This window comes from Dama dama, chromosome 8, assembly GCF_033118175.1.
Source record: "Dama dama isolate Ldn47 chromosome 8, ASM3311817v1, whole genome shotgun sequence".
In the NCBI taxonomy this organism is placed as follows: domain Eukaryota; kingdom Metazoa; phylum Chordata; class Mammalia; order Artiodactyla; family Cervidae; genus Dama; species Dama dama.
Window position 1 is genome coordinate 10,454,126 of NC_083688.1, and position 19,538 is coordinate 10,473,663.

Below are 19,538 nucleotides of genomic sequence, written 5' to 3' on the forward strand. Positions count from 1 at the left end.
TCAGCTGGGTCATGGGGCAGGAGGTGGTGTCTATAAATGTCTATGCAATAGAAAAAAAAGACAAAAAGAACAGGCAATGCAGTAGCAAGGAGACTGTCAGCAACCAGAGTGTGGTTTCTAAACACCATTCTCCGATAGAAGGAAATCTTGGCTTCTGGGAGAAATGGCTGATTGTATGGTGGGGGCAGTGAGAAGACAAGATGACCCGGGAGCGTCTGAGCACCAGGCAGAAAGGAAGGGCTCAGAGAAACAAACAGTGGGGCCATGGCAAAGGGGCCCAGGAGCCAGACAAGGAGCTCCCAAAGCTGGAAGAATTTGAGCAACCAAATAATGTAGTATTAGATTATAATCAAAGTATAAAATAAATATACATGTGTCCACACTGACATGCTGCTACTGCTGCTAAGTCGCTTCAGTCGTGTCCGACTCTGTGTGACCCCACAGACGGCAGCCCACCAGGCTCCCCCGCCCCTGGGATTCTCCAGGCAAGAACACTGGAGTGGGTTGTCACTGCCTTCTCCAATGCATGAAAGTGAAAAGTGAAAGTGAAGTCACTCAGTTGTGTCCGACTCTTAGAGACCCCATGGACTGCAGCCCACCAGGCTCCTCCATCCATGGGGTTTTCCAGGCAAGAGTACTGGAGAGGGCTGCCATTGCCTTCTCCACCATACTGACATAAATAATTGAATAAATAAATGGGGGAGGGACTTCCCTGGTGGTCCACTGGTTAAGAATCTGCCCGCCAATGTAGATGACACAAGTTTGATCCCTGATCTGGGAAGACTCCACATGCTAGGGAGCAACTAAACCCATGCGCCACACCTACTGAGCCCGCAGCCTACAGCCCGTGCTCCGCAACGAGAGAAGCCACCGCAATGAGGAGCCCACACACCGCAACAAAGAGTCGCCACCACCCACTGCAACTAGAGAACGCCCTGGTGCAGCAACAAAGACTCAGCGCAACCAAAATAAATCAAGTCAAATAAATAAATGGGGGGGGAGGAGAGACAAATTAAAAAAAAACAACTTCATTTATTTATTGTTGGCTGCCCTGGGTCTCTCTTGCTGAGTCAGGGCTTTCTCTAGTTGCGGTGCACAGGCTTTTCACTGCGGTGGCTTCTCTGGTTGCAGATCAGGGGCTCTAGAGCTCAGGCTCAGTAGTTGTGGCATGTGGGCTCAGTTGCTCTGCATCATGTGGAATCTTCCCGTACCAGGGACCGAACCCGTGTCCCCTGCATTGGCACAGGCAGATCCTTAACCCCTGGACCACCAGGGAAGTCCAAGACAAATTTTTCTTAAAGAAGAATTCCAAATAATTTATTTGGGTGCTGCCTCCCGGTGGTTAAGGTTACCATCACACTGAAAAGTCATGTGGATATGTCATGTACGCCCCAGAGGATGTGATGAGAAGGGCACCTCACCTGGGAAGTAACCGCCCCTAAAATTCATAACCGCAGTCTAGCCATAGGAAGACATCAGAAAACAGCACCAGCAATAACAACAAATTGAGGGACAATATCTGACCAGTACTCTTCAAGACAATCAAGGTTATAAAAACAAGGTCAGAGAAATGTTGAGAAAGTGTCACAGACAGGACTCATTATGACTAAATGCAACATGGAATCTTTGTTGGGATCCTGGACCAGAAAAAGGACATCAGTGAGAAAACAGATAAAATTCAAATAATGTCTGTAGTTCAGTTTACAGCAACGCAGCAGTGTTGGTTTCTTAGTTTTGACAAATGCACCCTGGTAATGAGAGATGATACCAACAGGGGAATTTTAAATTAGCTGAGGGATATATGGGAAATCTCTACTATTTTTGCAACTTTACTGTAAATCAAAAATGAAAAACAAATAAACAAACCACCACGAACACTCCCAAGCAGGATAAAGAGTAGAAAGAACACTGCAAAATGTTAGTTACATTTGGGTGGTGAGAAAAGAATGTCCTCTTTTTATTTGTCAAATGTCTTTATTTTTATTTTAAACGTTGGTTATGATTTCTGATTAGAAGTCTTCTGTTACTCTCATAGTGACAAAAATGGAAATAAAGCATTTTGCACAGTATCTATATTATCTCACTTAATTCTTGCAACCAGCTCAGAAAGGTTCTTTCTTCCATTTTACATGTGAGGAAATGAAAACTCAAAATCAAAGTGATTTGCCTAAAATTATAACAAGTAAGAGAAGGAGCTGGGATTTGAACCTTAGTTGGTCTAACTGCTGAGGGACAGGGAGATGGAAAATCCTTATCCATCTCTCTGCAGTCACCAGAAATAGTTGGTCTCTGTCCTAAGCAGATTTCTCTTTAGCCCAAGGAAGAATTTTTCAGGAGAATTGTCCAGAGGGAAGGAGCATCCTGGAAAGTTAATGAGTTCCCTGTCGGTCGAGGATCATGAAGTGTCCCTGAGAGGGATTCGGGAGACCTGATGCTCTATCTTCCTCTTCAAACCCAAAGGGCAGGGCTGTGTCCCTTCCTGTGAGACTCAGAACTGGACCAGGAGTTCTAATTGACCAGGGCAGGGGATGTGAGTGGGTGTGGTGGAATAATGAGGGCATGGGGGGCAGGGGGGAGTAGGGGATTTCTCCTTCATCTTCATCCTCTTCCCCCCTCCACGATGGAGTACATCACTGATGCCTAGACACGTGGGGATCAGTTTTTATTTACTCAGAGCCTCCCGGGACAGAGGTTCACAACATTGTACAGGAGACAGTGATCAAGACCATCCCCAAGGAAAAGAAAGGCAAAAAGGCAAAATGGTTGTCTGACAAGGCCTTACAAATAGCTGAGAAAAGAAGAGAAGCTAAAGGCAAAAGAGAAAAGGAAAGATACACCCATTTGAATGCAGAGTTCCAAAGAATAGCAAGGAGAGATAAGAAAGCCTTCCTCAGTGATCAATGCAAAGAAATAGAGGAAAATAATAGAATGGGAAAAACTAGAGATCTCTTCAAGAAAATCAGAGATACCAAGGGAACATTTCATGCAAAGATGGGCTCAATAAAGGACAGAAATGGTATGGACCTAACAGAAGCAGAAGATATTAAGAAGTGGTAAGAATATACAGAAAAACTATACAAAAAAGATCTTCGTGACCCAGATAACCATGATGGTGTGATCACTCACCTAGAGCCAGACATCCAGGAATGTGAAGTCAAGTGGGCCTTAGGAAGCATCACTGCGAACAAAGCTAGTGGAGGTGATGGAATTCCAGTTGAGCTATTTCAAATCCTAAAAGATGATGCTGTGAAAGTACTGCACTCAATATGCCAGCAAATCTGGAAAACTCAGCAGTGGCCACAGGACTGGAAAAGGTCAGTTTCCATTCCAGTCCCAAAGAAAGGCAAGGCCAAAGAATGTTTAAACTACTGCACAATTGCACTCATCTCACACACTAGCAAAGTAATGCTCAAAATTCTCCAAGTCAGGCTTCGACAAAGCATGAACCGTAAACTTCCAGATATTCAAGCTGGATTTAGAAAAGGCAGAGGAACCAGAAATCAAATTGCCAACATCTGCTGAATCATCAAAAAAGCAAGAGAGTTCCAGAAAAACATCTACTTCTGCTTTATTGACTATGCCAAAGCCTTTGTGTGGACCACAACAAACTGAAAAATTTTTAAAGAGATGGGAATACCAGACCACCTGACCTGCCTCCTGAGAAATCTGTATGCAGGTCAAGAAGCAACAGTTAGAATTGGACATGGAACAGAAGACTGGTTCCAAATTGGGAAAGGAGTACATCAAGACTGTATATTGTCACCCTACTTATTTAACTTATATGCAGAGTACATCATGAGAAATGCTGGACTGGATGAAGCACAAACTGGAATCAAGATTTCCAGGAGAAATATCAATAACCTTGGATATGCAGATGACACCACCCTATGGAGAAAGTGACGAGACTCTTGATGAAAGTGAAAGAGGAGAGTGAAAAATTTGGCTTAAAGCTCAACATTCAGAAAACTAAGATCATGGCATCCAGTCCCATTACTTCATGGCAAATAGATGGGGAAACAATGGATACATGATAGACTTTATTTTTGGGGGCTCCAAAATCACTGCAGATTTTGTCACAGATGGTGACTGAAGCCATGAAATTAAAAGACTCTCCTTGGAAGAAAAGCTATGACCATGTAAAGTAATTAGCCTCCAAGTAATAAAAATAAATGAAAAAAAAAAGAAAAGAAAAGAAAAGCTATGACCAACCTAGACAGCATATTAAAAAGCAGAGACGTTACTTTACTGACAAAAGCCCCTCTAGTCAAAGCTATCGTTTTTCCAGTAGTCATGTATGGATGTGAGAGTTGGACTATAAAGAAATCTGAGCACGGAAGAATTGATACTTTTGAACTGTGGCGTTGGAGAAGACTCTTCAGAGTCCCTTGGACTGCAAGGAGATCCAACCAGTGCATCCTAAAGCAAATCAGTCCTGAATATTCATCGGAAGGACTGATGTTGAAGCTGAAACTCCAATACTTTGGCCGCCTGATGGGAAGAACTGACTCATTTGCAAAGACCCTGATGCTGGGAAAGATTGAAGACGGGAGGAGAAGGGGACGACAGAGGATGAGATGGTTGGATGGCATCACGGACGCGATGGACATGGGTTTGAGTAAGCTCGGGGGGTAGGTGATGGACAGGGAAGCCTGGCGTGCTGAAGCCCATGGGGTCGCAAAGAGACACGACTGAGCTACTGAACTGAAACTGAACTCCCCGGTGTCAGGTCCTGGTCTTGACTTTCTACAATAGCGCCACGAGTGTGAGAGGTGGGTACTGCAACCCCCGCGTAGAGACGCGGGAACGAGGGCCGGCAGGGGAGGGTGGGTGTCCTGGAACGCCCCTGGGCGGGGCCTCAGACCAACCTCGCCCCGCTGGGCCGGCCCGGGCTGGACCGCGCGCAGGCAGTTCAGTCAGCATCCAGCGAGCCGAACGGGCCATGGAGCCGGTGTCGCTGCAGGACTTCGTGTGCGCCCTGGACCCCGCCTCCCTCCCGCGTGTGCTGCGGGTCTGTTCGGGGGTCTACTTCCAGGGTGAGTGAAGGGCCGAGACCCCTCCGACCCCACGGCCTCGCCGCGGACCGGCTTCCCCCGACCCGGACCTTGGAAACCTGGGGCCTGCGCCCCGGGGTTCGAATCCGACGCTGCCGCTACCCAAGCTGTGTGATTGGGGCCACTCTCCAACTTCTCCGGGCCACGGCTTTGGCCTCCGTGGAATTGGTGGGGGGGCGGGGGGTGGTCGCTGACTGCCCGGCAGGGTGTCGATGGGAAGTCACTGAGCTCAGATACTCAGATGGGTGGAACCGAGCCAAGCTGGGCTGGAACCGTCGGGCGCATTGCAGGAGGTCCGACCGTGCGCCGTCTCGGCACTCAGGCGCTCGCGATGGGGAGCTGTTGCTTGATGATTCTGAAGGGCCAGGTCTGCCCTCCCCTCCGTGTACCCTCCGCTGCCCCACCTTGACACCTGTCTACGTGTCCTATTCTTCGGTCCCTCCAATCCCGCCTTTGCCCCTCTGCTCGGCACTGGGCAGTACTTGATTCGACCAGCTCTTCGGTTCGCAGCTGAAATGACTCCTCCTCCGGGAAGCCCTCCTGGCTCCTTGCACGCCCGCACATCTGCCCACCTGGCCGCAGCCCGCCTGGTTCACAGGGGTGGCGCACAGCTGGGGCTTCGTCAGTAGTCATTGCCTGAAAGATCTAGAGGGGAAGAACTGACAGGCCGTGAAGGTGAAGGGAGAGGCGGCAGCTCTGAGCGGGGGCAGGCGGGAGGAACTGTGGGCGGCTGAGTGGGGAAGGAGGAGGCGGAGGAGAGAGGGAAGCGAGAGTCTGGGTGGGGTGGAGAAGGTTCCTTCCTTCGAGAGCAAACTCCGCCTGAGTGCCCCGACCCATCCTGTTCCCTCCACCTGCTCCCTTGCTCCGCACAGGAAAGCGTTCTGAGGCTCCAAGTGGGGTCACAGATCAAGGCTGAGACACCTGAAGGGCCACCGGAGGCGGGACCCGCCACCAGGCCATGGGGCCCTGCCAGGCCCGCTTGGGAATCCCATTTGAGGGATCTGGGTTCAAATCTCACTCTTCCTGTCTCTGGGAGCTTCCTGCAGGCATCTATGCTGTTTGCTCTCCTCCTGACTCCCCCGCCCCACCCCACACTGTGTCACAATATTTGTTTCCTCATTCTGCTCCCCACCCCCACCCCGGGAGAAGGGAAGTGGAGGAAGTAAGGAGAAGAGAACCTGACAAGGTGACCGCGTTGGGGTGGGGGTGAGCTGGAAAAGGGCCGATGGTGATCCTGGTGGGACAGGTGGCTCTGATTGCTGCGTGGTTCAGAGCCCCAGGTTGGAGGCAGACATCCCGGCCGAGTCCTGGTAATGCCTTTTATTACCTGATCATCTTGGGCTGCCCGCCCATTCATCCTTGCCAAGTCCTTATATAGGAACAAAAAGTCCTTCCCTCCAAGGATAGTCATGGGTCTTGAGCGCGATGATACCCCTGCAGAACTGGGCACAGCGGTGGTCATCGAGTCCATCCCCAGCACCAGGGCTGCTGTTCTGACCAGCCCTGAGGGTCTGGAGCCTCAACTGTGTGTTGGAGCCTGAGTGTATTTTCCTGGGGGTAAGGGATGGGGTTTTCATCAGTTTTTCGGGCCCTGCTGGGGCTGCCCTCGGTGTGAGGTAGAGTCAGGTGGCCTCGAGTTTTGCCCACCTGCAGTGTCTGTCCTTCGTTCAGCAGGATGGCGGGGTGGGGGCCTATGCACTGCCTGAGTGGAGAGATCTTTATCGAGCACCTTCCATGTTCTGGATGCTGCTTTAAGCTCTTGAAACCAGGAAACGTGGGGCTACTGTGCTTGAAAGTGGGGGCCCGGAACACTGCCTACAGGGCCCACCCTCTCAGTGGCCTGCCATTCTCTCCTATGCTTCCTTTAAAAACAAGTCATTTGAAGAAGAAAGTGCCAGTGTGGGTGTTTGGCTCTTTGTGATCTCAGAGCCTCTCTGGGCTTGACTTTGCAGCTGTCTAATAAGGGAATTGGGCTTCTCTAGTGGCTCAGATAGTAAAGAATCCACCTGCAGTGCAGGAGACCTGAGCTCGATCCCTGGGTGGGGAAGATTCCCTGGAGGAGGGCATGGCAAGCCACTCCAGGTTACTTGCCTGGAGAATCTCATGGACAGAGGAGCCCGGCAGGCTATAACAGTCCATAGGGTCCCAAAGGGTTGGACACGACTGAACCGACTTAGCACGCAATAAGGGAATTGGGATTTACTGGGTGGTTTATTCATTTGTGACTTAAAACACCCTCTTTGAGGCTGAGCCTGTGCTGGGTGAGCTGGATCAGTCCTGTTGTATGAGTTAAGTTCCGGAGGCTGGGGGCTGTGACCGCAGAGGGGTACAGTCAGCGCTAAAAGCAGGCAAAGTGGCATCGATGCTGCCTGAGGACAGATGAGCCGGTGGGTGCTGGGCAGGGAAGACAGGGAAGGGCATTCCAGGTGGTGGGAACAGTGCGGGCAAAGGTGTGGTGAGCAGCGCCTTGGGGGAACAGAGCCCTGGCCCCCAGTGACTGGCATTCGCTGAATGGGCGAAACCGAGTCTGTGTCTCTGCAGGCTCCATCTACGAGATCTCTGGGAACGAGTGCTGCCTCTCCACAGGAGACTTGATCAAGGTCACCCACGTTCGCCTCCAAAAGGTGGTCTGTGAGAACCCAGGGACAGGCCAGACCACCGAGCTCGCTCCCAACTTCCAGGGTAAGGTGGGCACTTCTGCCTCCCTGAGTGCCCCGGAACCCTCCAGACATACTCTCAGACCCATTGGACCCCCCCGCACAAACCCACAGCCCTCTGGGTTGGCCCCCACGGCCCTCTCACATCCACCGCCACCCATCCCCGAGGCACAGATGACCCCTGAGCGCTCTGACGGTGCCCCGAGCTGGCATGGCTGTGTGCTCTCCTTGTCCATCTCTGATGACGTCTGCCTCTTGGCAGAGACTTTTCCTGTTTCGTGTCTTTGTCCACGTGCCTGTTTTTGTCGTCGTCCCCACATTCAATCACCAAACATTCATTGACCCTTGCTGCGCACCAGGCCTTGTGCTAGGGGTTGGGGGGTGTGCGCTCAGGATGAATCAGATGCAGCCTCCTCCGGTGGGGAGCTTCCAGGATGGCAGGAGGGCAGCAGAAGCAGGCACCCTTTAGAGAGGGCTCTGGGCACGAGGGGCCTGCCTCAGAGGTCTGTGCGGGCTTCCTGGGGGAGGTAGCACCTGAGTTGGAGGAAGGATCCCAGCTAGAGGGAGTGGCATGTGTACAAAGCATAGTCACTGCAGGAGGTGTGCGACGGTCTGCAGGCCCAGACGCTAAAACCAGCAGCCTGGATGGGAACTTCCAGGTCTGCCGGCTAGTAGCTGTGGCCGTGGTGAGTTCCCACGGTCTCTTTGCCTCAGCTCCGTTTTCTGTAATGAGGCAGTCAGGCTTGATGGCATCACCTACTCAACGGACATGAGTCTGAGCAAACTCCGGGAGATAGTGAAGGACAGGGAAGCCTGGCGTGCTGCAGTCCACGGGGTTGCAAAGAGTCGGACACGACTGAGCGATGAACAGCAACAAGGTTCGATGTGAGCATTGAATGAGTTGCCAGGTATGATGCGCTCAGAACAGGGCTGGGCTCAGAGCAGGTGCTCTCTGAGGGCTTGTTTTCAGTATGGCCTCCTGATTTTAATCACTGAAGTACAGTTTTGTGAGTGAATGTTTTTGTTTTTTAGGACATGCACCAAATATTAGGAGTAATATTTAAATATAATGGGGCGTCAGGTCTGTAAGGGGCCTGGTGAGGGCATGGGCTCCAGGTGAGGAGCAAGAGGTGGGGAGGTGAGTGGAAGCCAGACCACTGAGGGGGGCTTGTGTGGGGCACTGATCCATTTCAGTCTTTATTTTGAAGCTATTAAGTAGCCAAAGAGGGTTTTAAAAAGGGAAGTGATGTGTTTTGTTTTCTATTTTGAGGATTTTTAAAAAACTTGAAATAATTTCAGACTCACAGAAGACTTTCTAGAATTCCTATATACTGTTTATCCAGATTCACCAATTATTAAGCATTTTGTTACATTTGTTTTCTGTGTATATTATATACACATATACATACATATGAACATATATTACTATTATATGTGTATACATATGTAATCTTTTTATCTATCTGTGTGTGTATATATATGTATCTTTTTCTGAACCGTTTGAGAGTAAATTACAGACATGATGCCCCATTACATCTAAATATTACTCCTGATATTGAGTGTATCTCTTAGAAAACAAAGGCGTTCACTCACAAAGCTATAGTTCAGTGATTAAATTCAGAAAATCTAATATTGATACAATACTACTGTTTAATCCACAGTCTGTATTCAGATTTCACCAGCTACCCTATAGTATCCCTTGATAGCCTGGTGTTTGCCTTGATTCAGAATTCAGCCCCAGATCACACGTGACATTCAGTTTGGCCTCCTTTAGTCTCCTTCAGGCTGAAATAGTTCCTCTGCCTGCCTTTGCCTTGATACCAGTGTTTTCTGAAGAGTCCAGATCAGTACTTTGGCAGAATATCCTTCAGACCGAGTTTGTGTGCTGCTTCCTTGAATAAATTTGTGTGGAGGGCTTGGGGCAGGAAAACGCAAGAAGTGATATTACCTCCGGACACGGGGTATCTTAGGCCAGTCTGGTGGCAGAAGAATGGACAGGGCAGGGGGCGGGGGTGGAAGGGGAAAGGGGAGGTCAGGGGTCGTTTGGCCAGTAGCTCTTGGGTTTCTAGTTTGGGAGGGACAGTGGTGCTCACCCACCCAGGACAGGGTGATGGGAGCTAGGGTGTGGAAACAGAGCAGTGCTGAGGTATCTGGGGGCAAAGATGGAAAACGTCAGGGGCAGGAGGCGCTGGGAGGCGGGAGAATGTGGCAGTCAGCGTGTCTGTCCTGTTCTGTCTCTGGTGACCATCCCTCTGTGTCTGTGTCGGAAGGAGCCGTCCCCAGCCCTGCCCCTCGCTGTCCACTCGATACGGTCACTTGCTGCCTCTAGTCCCTCAGCCCTGCAGCCCGGATATGCCAACGCTGGCCCACCTTTGACCCCTGTCCTCGGGATTCTGCCTGGTTCTCTGCAGCCAGACCTGGGTGTGGGGTTCACGGCCCTAGGCTGAGCAAAAGCCTGCCCCACCCTGACACCCCCTGCTGTGCCCCCCCCCCCCCCCCAGGCCACTTCAGCTCCCTCACCGGCCCCCAGAGCTATGGAACCCTGGAGGAGCTGGTCCATGCTGCAACCCAGAGCTCCAAGCTACTGCCCATCCGCTTCATGTCGACCCACAGAATCACCACCAAGGCCAGGGTGGTGCCGGAAGAGCAGCCCCTCAAGCTGGAGGCTGTGGAGATGCACAACGGGACCTGCTGTGCCCGCTGCGTGCTGGACTCCGGGGCCCAGCAGGTCCTTCTGCACCTGCCCTTGTCCCAGCAGGGGCCCTTCTGGGAACTGGAGCCCGGGCCCCCTCGGACCCTGCTCCAGGTGCTGCAGGACCCCGCCCTGAGGGCCGCCCTCCTCACCTGCTCCGCCTTCCCCTGGCGCTCCCTGACCTTGATGCCCCAGTATGAGGTCGAAGCCATCATGCACTGTGAGTTCCCGGGGCAGGAGGATGGGGGTGGGACGCGGGAGGGACAGAGAGGTCCCAGGGGAGCTGCTCTGATCGACGATGCCCCCCTCCCTGTGGACAGACCAGGGATTCTGGGTGGTTTACCTGGTATATACAATGTAATGGAGTGAAGATTCCCCAGCAGTGGAAGTTGGGTGCAAAAGGAGATAGGAAAACAGGGTAACTTAAGTAAGATCCCATATAGTTTATAAAATTGGGCAGAAGTTGGGTTGTGCGCTTGTCCACTGCTAGGACAAAGAAACGGAGTGTTACAAAGTGAAACCTTGAGCCTTTGCTCTGAAGAAATGTATTTTCCTGTTCCTGGGGAGGGCAGGATTGTTGGTGAAGGGCCTGCTGTCTGGGAAAAGGCACTGTCTGGCTGAGTCCCCCGGCTGTTTCTTAGGTCACTTCTCAGGTGGGCTGGTGGCCGCACACAGAGGGTTGGTGAAGCAGAGGCAGAACCTGCCAGGTCTGGCCGGTCGGCGGCCACGCTGGAGCAGAGGTAGAAGGATTGGTGTGTATATCGAGGTTCCCAGGGCACCCCCACCCCATTCTTCTACCTCCACTCAGGCTTGGCCTCCGCCTGGCCAGACCTCTGCCTCATCAACCCTGCTTTGGATGCTACCAGAAGCCTCACTGAGGACTGTGTTAAAGAACCTATGCTTTGTTTACTAGTTTTTTATTTTTTATTTTTTTAATAACAAGTTGGCTGCCCTGGAGAATGAGGCAGCTCAGGTAATCTAGAAAACATTCTAAAGGAAAAAAAAAAACAAAAACAAAACCAAAAACAATATAATGAGCCTGCATGTGCCCATGTCCCAGCTTCAACCAGTTATCAGCTCGTCTGGCACAGAGCAAAATTCCCAACCCTGTGACCTGAGGGAAGTCATCACCACTCCTCGGAGTCTTAGTGTTCTCATCTGCAAAATGGGAACATACCCTGTTCCAACTTCCATATGGTGCGACTCACACAGCACAGTGGGTAGGCCAGTTTTCCTCATTCTCTTAGAGTTTAATGCACTTGGCACTTTCAACACCAGGGCAGGACGTTGTCCAAAGTCATGTAGTCAGTGTTTTTCTTGATTTGACTTTATCTGTTCAAATCCAGAAAGGATTTGGAAAGACAGTTTATACAATTATATTCAAAATTCAATTAAAATTTTGAAAGTAAACTGACTGGATATTCAGTGATATTAAGGAATTACCAAATGATTATTTCAATGTGATCATTACCTAGTTGTTATTAAAATTTTAATTATTCCTTCTTTTAGCAATACACACTGAAATGGTCACAGATGGCAAGATATGATTATTCTGATTCAAAGTAACCCAGTGGAGGGGGAATGGATAGATGGGGGTATAAATGAAAGAAGATGGTTTAAATGTTGAAGCTGGATGACAGGTACTTAAGGGTTCACAATACTTATTCTACTTTTGTAAACATTTAAAACTTTCTATAATAACTTTTTATTAATTTTTAAAGAGATTTTTTTAAAATGTAGATCATTTTTAAAGTCTTTATTGAATTGGTTACAATATTGCTTCTGCTTTGTTTTGTTTTTTTTGGCCACTAGGCACGCATGTAGGGGTCTTAGTTCCCCGACCAGGGATTAAACACACATCCCCCTGTATTGGAAGGCGAAGTCTTAACCACTGGACCACCAGGGAAGTCCCTATAATAACTTTTTAAAAAGAGGTAGAAGGAAAGGAGTGGGTGAGGAAGCTGGCACAATGGGAAAATGCTGGTAGGAAGGAAAAGATGGAGACAGGCAGGAGGTCAGCAGGCCCAGACCTCTGAGGGGAGGAGGGCGCGGGCCCAGGCTGACCTCTCCCCTCCACAGTGCGCAGGACCGTCGTCAAGATCCCCTCCACCCTGGAGGTCGACGTGGAGGATGTCACCGCCTCCTCGCAGCACATTCACTTCATACAGCCGCTGCTGCTGAGCGAGGCCCTGGCCCGGGGAGGCCCCTTCCCCCTGGCCACAGAGATCCTGGAAGTTCCGGAGGGGTCCCCCAGCTTCCTCAGCCCGTGGCTGAGCTCCTTACAGAAGGGCCAGAGGCTCTGCCTCCATGGCGTGGCTTCGCCGCCCTGGCGGTTCTTGGCCTCTACCAGGGGCCGGAAGGTGCCCAGACACTTCATGATCTCCAGCGCCTACCGGGGCAAGCTGCGGCGGCGGCCGAGAGAGTTCCCCACGGCCTATGACCTCCTGGGAGCTTTCCAGCCGGGCCAGCCACTCCGGGTCGTGACCACAAAGGACTGTGAGGGAGATGAGCTGGAGAACCTGGGGTTTGCGTCCCTGGCTGTGGGTGACAGGCTGGAGGTGCTGGGGTCTGGCCAGGCCCTTGGGCCACATGAGAAGGACACAGATGTCTTGGTGTGTCAGCGGCTAGGTGAGCAGACTGGGGAGGAAGAGGCTGGGGAGGATGACGAGGTGGAGGACCAAGAACAGATTCTGCTGCCCCTCTACTTCTCTGGCGGCTTTGTGGAGGAGCTGAGCGATGCCCGGCGCTACAGCCTGCAGGACCTGACTGCCCAGTTCTCACTGCCCTGTGAGGTCAAGGTGGTGGCCAAGGACCCCAGGCACCCCGCCGACCCTCTGCCCTCCTTCCCGGGCCTGCAGCTGGAAGAAAAGATTCTGGAACCCTTCTTGGTGGTCAGCCTGGACTCCGACCCCGAGATGTGCTTCGAGATCCCTCCCCGGTGGCTGGATCTGACTGTCGCAGAGGTCGAGGAGCTGCCGGGCCAGCCATCTGGGCCCCTCCCCACAGCCACAGTGGAGGAGCTGACGGAGGCCTTCTACTATCGCCTGCGGAAGCTACCGGCCTTTGAGAGTCAAGCTCCCCCACCCAGGCCTCCGAAGAGTAAGGGCCTCAGTGAGCAGAAGAAGCAGATGAGCAAGGAGAAAGGAGTCAAGGTACCAAGAGAACCCATCGGGCAGGGAGGGGCCCTCTGTTGGGATCATTCAAGTCCTGCTGTTCTTTCTTTGTCTGGCGTGGCACTTCTCTTCCAGTTGTAGGGAACCTGCGGTTTATAAACGTGCGCACCTGGTCCCTGCTATTCCATCCTGACCATCCTGACATCAGTGTGATTATCCGTATTTTACGGTTGAGAAAATGAGGGCTCGGAGACTCTGAGATGCCCCCCAAGTTGCACAGTTCAGGGGCCCTGAACTGGAGCATAGCGTTGTGACTCCAAGTTCACGGGGCTCTTCCTGTCTCTGCTAACCCTGCTGTCACTCCCCAGCTCACGCTACAGCATTTTTCACCCGAACCGAACCGTTGTAGCAGCCTTTTCAACCCCTCCCCACCGACATCGGAATGGCCTCCCACATCTCTCCTGGTCGCTGAGGGGCCTCAGCCCCATCTTCTGAACCCTTCAGTGGCTCCCCGTTGCTGGGGGTGATGGACTCCCTTAACATGGTATCCAGGGTCCTTTAGAGCTGACTTCAGCCTCGCCTTCCCAGGCCGGTTTTCCATGTCAGCAGCCCACGCTCCAACTCCTGACACGCCCTCAATATGCCAAGATTCCTGCCTCAGCACTTCACGCAAGCCAGTCTTTTTGCCAGGAACATTCTTCCTCCTTTCAGACTCCTGGGCAAGGCTCAGCTTAGATTTCTTCCAAGGCAGTGACAGTCCTTCCTCATCTGTATGCACACTGCATGCTGTATGTAGCCTGGAGGTGGGACTACGCCTGTCGATTTTTCTTTTTCTGGTTGCGCTGGGTCTTCACTGCTGTGTGCACTCGCTCTAGTTGCAGCGAGCGGGGGCTACTTGAGTTGTGGTTTGTGGGTTTCTCTTGTTGCTGAGCATGGGCTCCAGGCGTGTGGGCTTAGCTGTCTCACAGTTTGTGGAATCTTCCTGGACCAGGGATTGAAGCCATGTCCCCTGCGTTGGAGGCTGATTCTTAACCATTGGGCCACCAGGGACGTCCAGTCATGAAGTTTTAATCAGTTGTATTTGGTCTCTCGGGCTAGAACAAGAGTTCTGTGGGGCAGGCTCCGCTGACTCCAAGGCAGGCGGAGAAGGTGAGAAAAACTCACTGCCAGTGAGTCTGAACGGAACCAGATTGAATCACAAGGGGGAAAGAACCGCAGAGTCAGAAACACTAAGTTCACGTCCCAGCTTCCTCACTCTGTGGCCTGTACCCCTTCTCTGGGCGCGTTTCCTCACCAGTGAGCCTGAGATAACATTGATAAATCTTAGTGCAGTTTTGTTAGCCTCAGTTGGTAAAGAACCCGCCTGCAATGCAGAAGACCCCGGTTCGATTTCTGGATCGGGAAGATCTGCTGGAGAAGGAATAGGCTACTCACTCCAGTATTCTGGCCTGGAGAATTCCATGGATTTTATAGTCCATGGGGTCACAAAGAGTCAGACACCACTGAGCAACTTTCACTTTCACTCGTTGGGTGCTTACTCTGGGGCAGGCACCTTATATGCAGCCCCCCCAGCCCTCACGACCTCCCTCTGAGGTGGGCATTGGCAGTTCTTTTTATGGTTGAGAAAACAAGAGGCACAGAGTTTACCTGAGATCACAGTTAGAACTTCTCCAGTGACTCAGCAGGTAAGAAACCCACCTGTAATGCAGGAGACAGGAGACTCTGGTTTGATCCCTGGGTTGGGGAGGTCCCCTGCAGGAGGGTATGGCAACTCATTTCAGTATTCTTGCCTGAAAAATCCCATGGACAGAGGAGCCTGGAGGGCTACAGCCCAAAGGGTCACAAAGAGTCGGACACAACTGAGCGACTAAGTGCACACACACACACACACAGCTGGCAAGTGGCAGGCTGGGGGTTGAAATTGGGTCTGACCACATGGCCTGAGCACCTTCCTGCCATGCTTAAGGCGTGTTGGGGTGTAGGGGAGAATGATATATATGAAACGCACTTTGTAAACTGTTAACAAGCCTATTGTTTTGGGATGTGGCGAGACTTGTATTTCGTACTATGTAGGGAGGTACTGGGATGGTGGTGGAAGTTAAAAGGTGACCCCGATAACTCCATGGCTGATTCATGTCAATGTATGACAAAACCCACTGCAATGTTGTGAAGTAATTAGCCTCCAACTAATAAAAATAAATGAAGAAAAAAAAAATAAAGAATTTGGGCAAAAAAAAAAAAAAGTGACCCTGAGCCATCTCAGCCCCAGAAGGAGCTCATATCTGTGGGGCAGTGGTAGGGTAGTTGTTTTCTGACAAGAATCAAGAATAGACTAGGACCTCTGAAACACAGGCCTGTGACAGTGTTGGAAAGAATGCGGTCCAGAGCTGAGACCTCCGCCCCAGCCTTGGTTTCTTGGGGCCCGTTTCCTGCTTGTTGTCCTAGAACCAGCAACTCTCCCTCCCTGGGCACGAGTGTTCTCTGCTGCTCACCAGGGAACTGTACTGTTTGCTCCTGAAAGCACGGCGGGAAAAGCAGTGGCTTTCGTTTTGTGTTGTTTATTTCTGGCTGCGCTGGGTCTTCGTTGCCGGGCGCGGGCTTTCTCGAGTCGCGGTGTACTTGCTTCTCATTGTGGTTGCAGTGGCATCTCTTGTTGCGGCACGTGGGCTCTAGAGCACGGACTCGGTAGTCGTGGCACACAAGCATAGTTGCCCCGTGGCTTGTGGGATCCTCCCAGGCCAGGGATCGAACCTGTGTCCCCTGCACTAGCAGGCGGATTATTAACCACTGGACCACCAGGGATGTCCCGAGCAGCAGCTTTTTAGAGGTCACAGACCTGTTCTGGGTCCCAAGCTTGACCTGGCCAGGGATCCTGTGAGGAGTGACGTGGCACATTTTTCACTGAGCCTGGTTCCTTACCTACAAACTGGGAACTCAAACAGCTCCTCAGAGGATGAAATGAGCCGATATGCCTACAGTGTTTGGCACATCGTGTGTTTGGCACATGGTAGGAGTTCAGTAAAAGTCTTCTTCCTCTGGGACGCTTCTCAGCCCTGCACTCTTAATTCTGAGGCTTTGTGACTACATTTTATTCCTTTGGTGACAGATCTGAAGGACAATGACTAAATCCCTGTGGAAAAATGCAGGGACATTTTCCTGTCTGGCCCCCAATCCCATTTTCCCTCATCCTGATCCCCTTTTCCCCTGCCAAAGAACATTTCAAATGCTTGTAGCAAAAACTCCTGGTGTTCTGAGATGTGCTACTCTGAAAGGGAAGTTCAGAGGGGAGCAGAGGAAGTGACATTTGGAGGAAATTGTATTTCGTGGACTCTGCCACCCTGTTTTTTGAGACCCCACTGACTTCTGCTTTTTCTCCCACATAGTCCTCTCAAGTCTCCAAATTGCAGGAACCACCTCTGCTGCCTAAACTCAGGACGAAGTCCTTGCCAAAGGTCACCCAGGACAGCTCCAATTTATATAGTGAGGTTCCTGGACGCAAGAAGGGCCACAGGCCTGCTGTGCCCATCACTGAAGATTCAGGTGAGTTCCCTCAGCCCCTCTCCAATCCTTGCTTCTCCCCTCCCCACCATTCTGCTGCTGCTGTGCCTCTGATGGCACCAGCCAGACCCTCAGCAGGGCCCTGCCTGTGGCCAGACCCTTCTGCAGTCCTAGCTGGATGCACAGGCCTATATGGGGTGAGCTTAGGCTGAAGGATCCTTACTGTCCTTCTCCTAGGGGCTCCAGGGCCCTGGCAAGCAAAATGACTTCATCCCCCAACTACCCTCCCCGAGGCACACGGGAATGTTGGCAAAGTGTGCAGACACAACCAATTGTGGCTTCTGGGCTACCAAGGACCTTAGAGCGTCCAGACCAAACCCTCCCCTGTCCAGGGGGTGGAAGTGCCCTAAAGAGGGGAAGCAATCTAAGGCTGAAGATCCTTACTTACCGGGATTCTTTTGCAGATGATGAACATGATTACGAAGAAATACTTGAGCAGTTTTCGAAAACCCTCTAGGCACTGAAGGAACCTTATGTCCTAACTGCTGCTTCTCAGGGAATCTGAGATACCAGCTGACAGTTAGAGGCTTGTAGAGGACCTTGGACAAGACCTCTCAGAAATCAGACTGTGGATGAGGAATGGCCGTCTGGGGACTGACTGGAAACCTGCACCTGCTCCCCTCAGGTCCAGGTTCCTGCCACCAGGGCTGGCTTCTCTGGGCCCAGCATCCTGCATTTGGCTCTCAGCCTCAGAGCTTTGGTATCAAGTAGCCAACTGGGTTCTACTTAATCCTGCATCCGCAATACCAGCTGTCCCACTGGTTAGTGCAGAAGGGAACCCAAGAGACTGCCCACCTTGATGCTGGCAGCACAGCGCCTCCTGCCTCTTCTTGGTAAAGGGGACTCAATCCTGATCACACGCTGCAGTGGGAGTTTTTTTAAAACATGTACCACCCCTTCTCCACTCTTGTCTCCCACTCCCCATCCCCAGCTCTGAGCCCGAGGGACTGGGACTGTCTTCCTCATCTTTGCAGCACCCAGCACATAAACAGCTAGAGGTGACTATCCAGTATTATTTTATTTTAAAACCAGAGAATAAAAATTACATCTGAGCTTCTGGAAAAATGATACTCATGATCACTTATTAAGTTGCATCTGTGTGCCAGACTCTACAAGCCCTATCTAAATTCTCAACTCTCTGAGGTAAACAATGGCAGGATTGTCAGCAGAGGACAGGATAGACAAATAGATGGTAGGAGTCTCCAGCCGAGGTGGAAGCTGAATAGATGGTCCAGTTTCCACTCCTGGATTCTAGGCATTACACCTGAGTGTCCTTCCTTTGCCTACTACCATCCCTCCGGCTCTCTGGACCCACGCCACACCCCAGCACGGAGCTCTCCAGGTGACCCCTGCGCGGTGACTATTGCTGCTGGGCCAGTCTCCAGTACCTAGCACTCATTCTTGTCTTCACAGCAGTTCCCATGCCCTCCTCCGCAGACACAGTCTTACTACACAGCGGACGCTGAGGAACAGAGCACTCTGGGAAAGCAGTAAGCAAAGATGAGTTCCTCCCGGGCACAGGACACCCTAGGGTCAGGACCACATGCAAAACAGCAGCAGCTTTTACTGTCAAGTCCACACTGGGTTTTGGCACCAAACTGAGTGAGGTCACAGAAGGGAGGCAGAGAGGACCACCAGTTTCCTCAAAAGGGCATTTCTGAGTGGCCAAATGCTACCGTGAGGAGAAGGCAGTGATTTCCCAGCAGGGAAAGCTGGGCTTAAATCGAAAACATGGTTGAAAACCACATTGTGAATGTCTTACCAGAGCAACGGGGGCAGGCAGGGAATGGACCAAAGGCAGACACCGCCCTCGGTGCTCATCTCCTTTCCCTCCACAATAAACCGCTGGGCGGGGGGAGGGTATTATAATGAGGTTAGAGTCCCCCCACCCCCCAGCAGTGATCTCCAAAGTGGGCACACACGATGACTGACGGGGAAACAGAAGAATTACAGCTGATCCTGGAACAAGGGGGTCAGCGCACTGATCCCCACACAGTCAAAAATCCACATCTAACTTTACAGTTGGCCCTCTGTATATGCAGATTCAGCCAACTGCAGATTGTGTAGTGTGTACTTATTGAAAAAATCTGAGTATAAGTGGACCTGTGTGGTTCACACTGTGATGTTCACAGGGTTAACTGTATTAGTATCCCTTCATATTTATTTTTAATATCCTTTTTCATTTCTAATTTTTGAATGTTTTGTAATATACATAACAAACTAACATAGTAACAGATGTAAATAACTGTTAAATAAAGGAATGTAACTTGGGGGTGCATGCTCAAAAATGTATCAAGAGTTTTGAGTTTCTCTCAACATTTCCCACCTGTACACCTAGAAAGATCTTCCTGAGAGGAGGCTGGACTCATGGCTTGGCCGTGACATTGGGGATTTCTGAGAACTTCGGTCACAGTGCTGTTCTGCTGTCTCAACAGTATGCCAAGAGAACACTGCATACCCAACATCC

At 51.2% G+C, this 19,538-nt stretch overlaps 1 protein-coding gene across 1 annotated transcript; it reads left to right on the forward strand.

Annotated features, from left to right (window-relative positions):
• The first annotated feature begins 4,890 nt into the window (after positions 1-4,890).
• On the forward strand, positions 4,891-19,359 carry THEMIS2 (thymocyte selection associated family member 2). Its single transcript, XM_061148342.1, has 6 exons — positions 4,891-5,033; positions 7,593-7,733; positions 10,210-10,620; positions 12,480-13,552; positions 16,897-17,053; positions 17,476-19,359. Exons 1-6 carry the CDS (start codon positions 4,940-4,942, stop codon positions 17,526-17,528), a joined length of 1,929 nt encoding a protein of 642 aa, XP_061004325.1. The 5' UTR covers positions 4,891-4,939; the 3' UTR covers positions 17,529-19,359.
• The last annotated feature ends 179 nt before the right edge of the window (positions 19,360-19,538 follow it).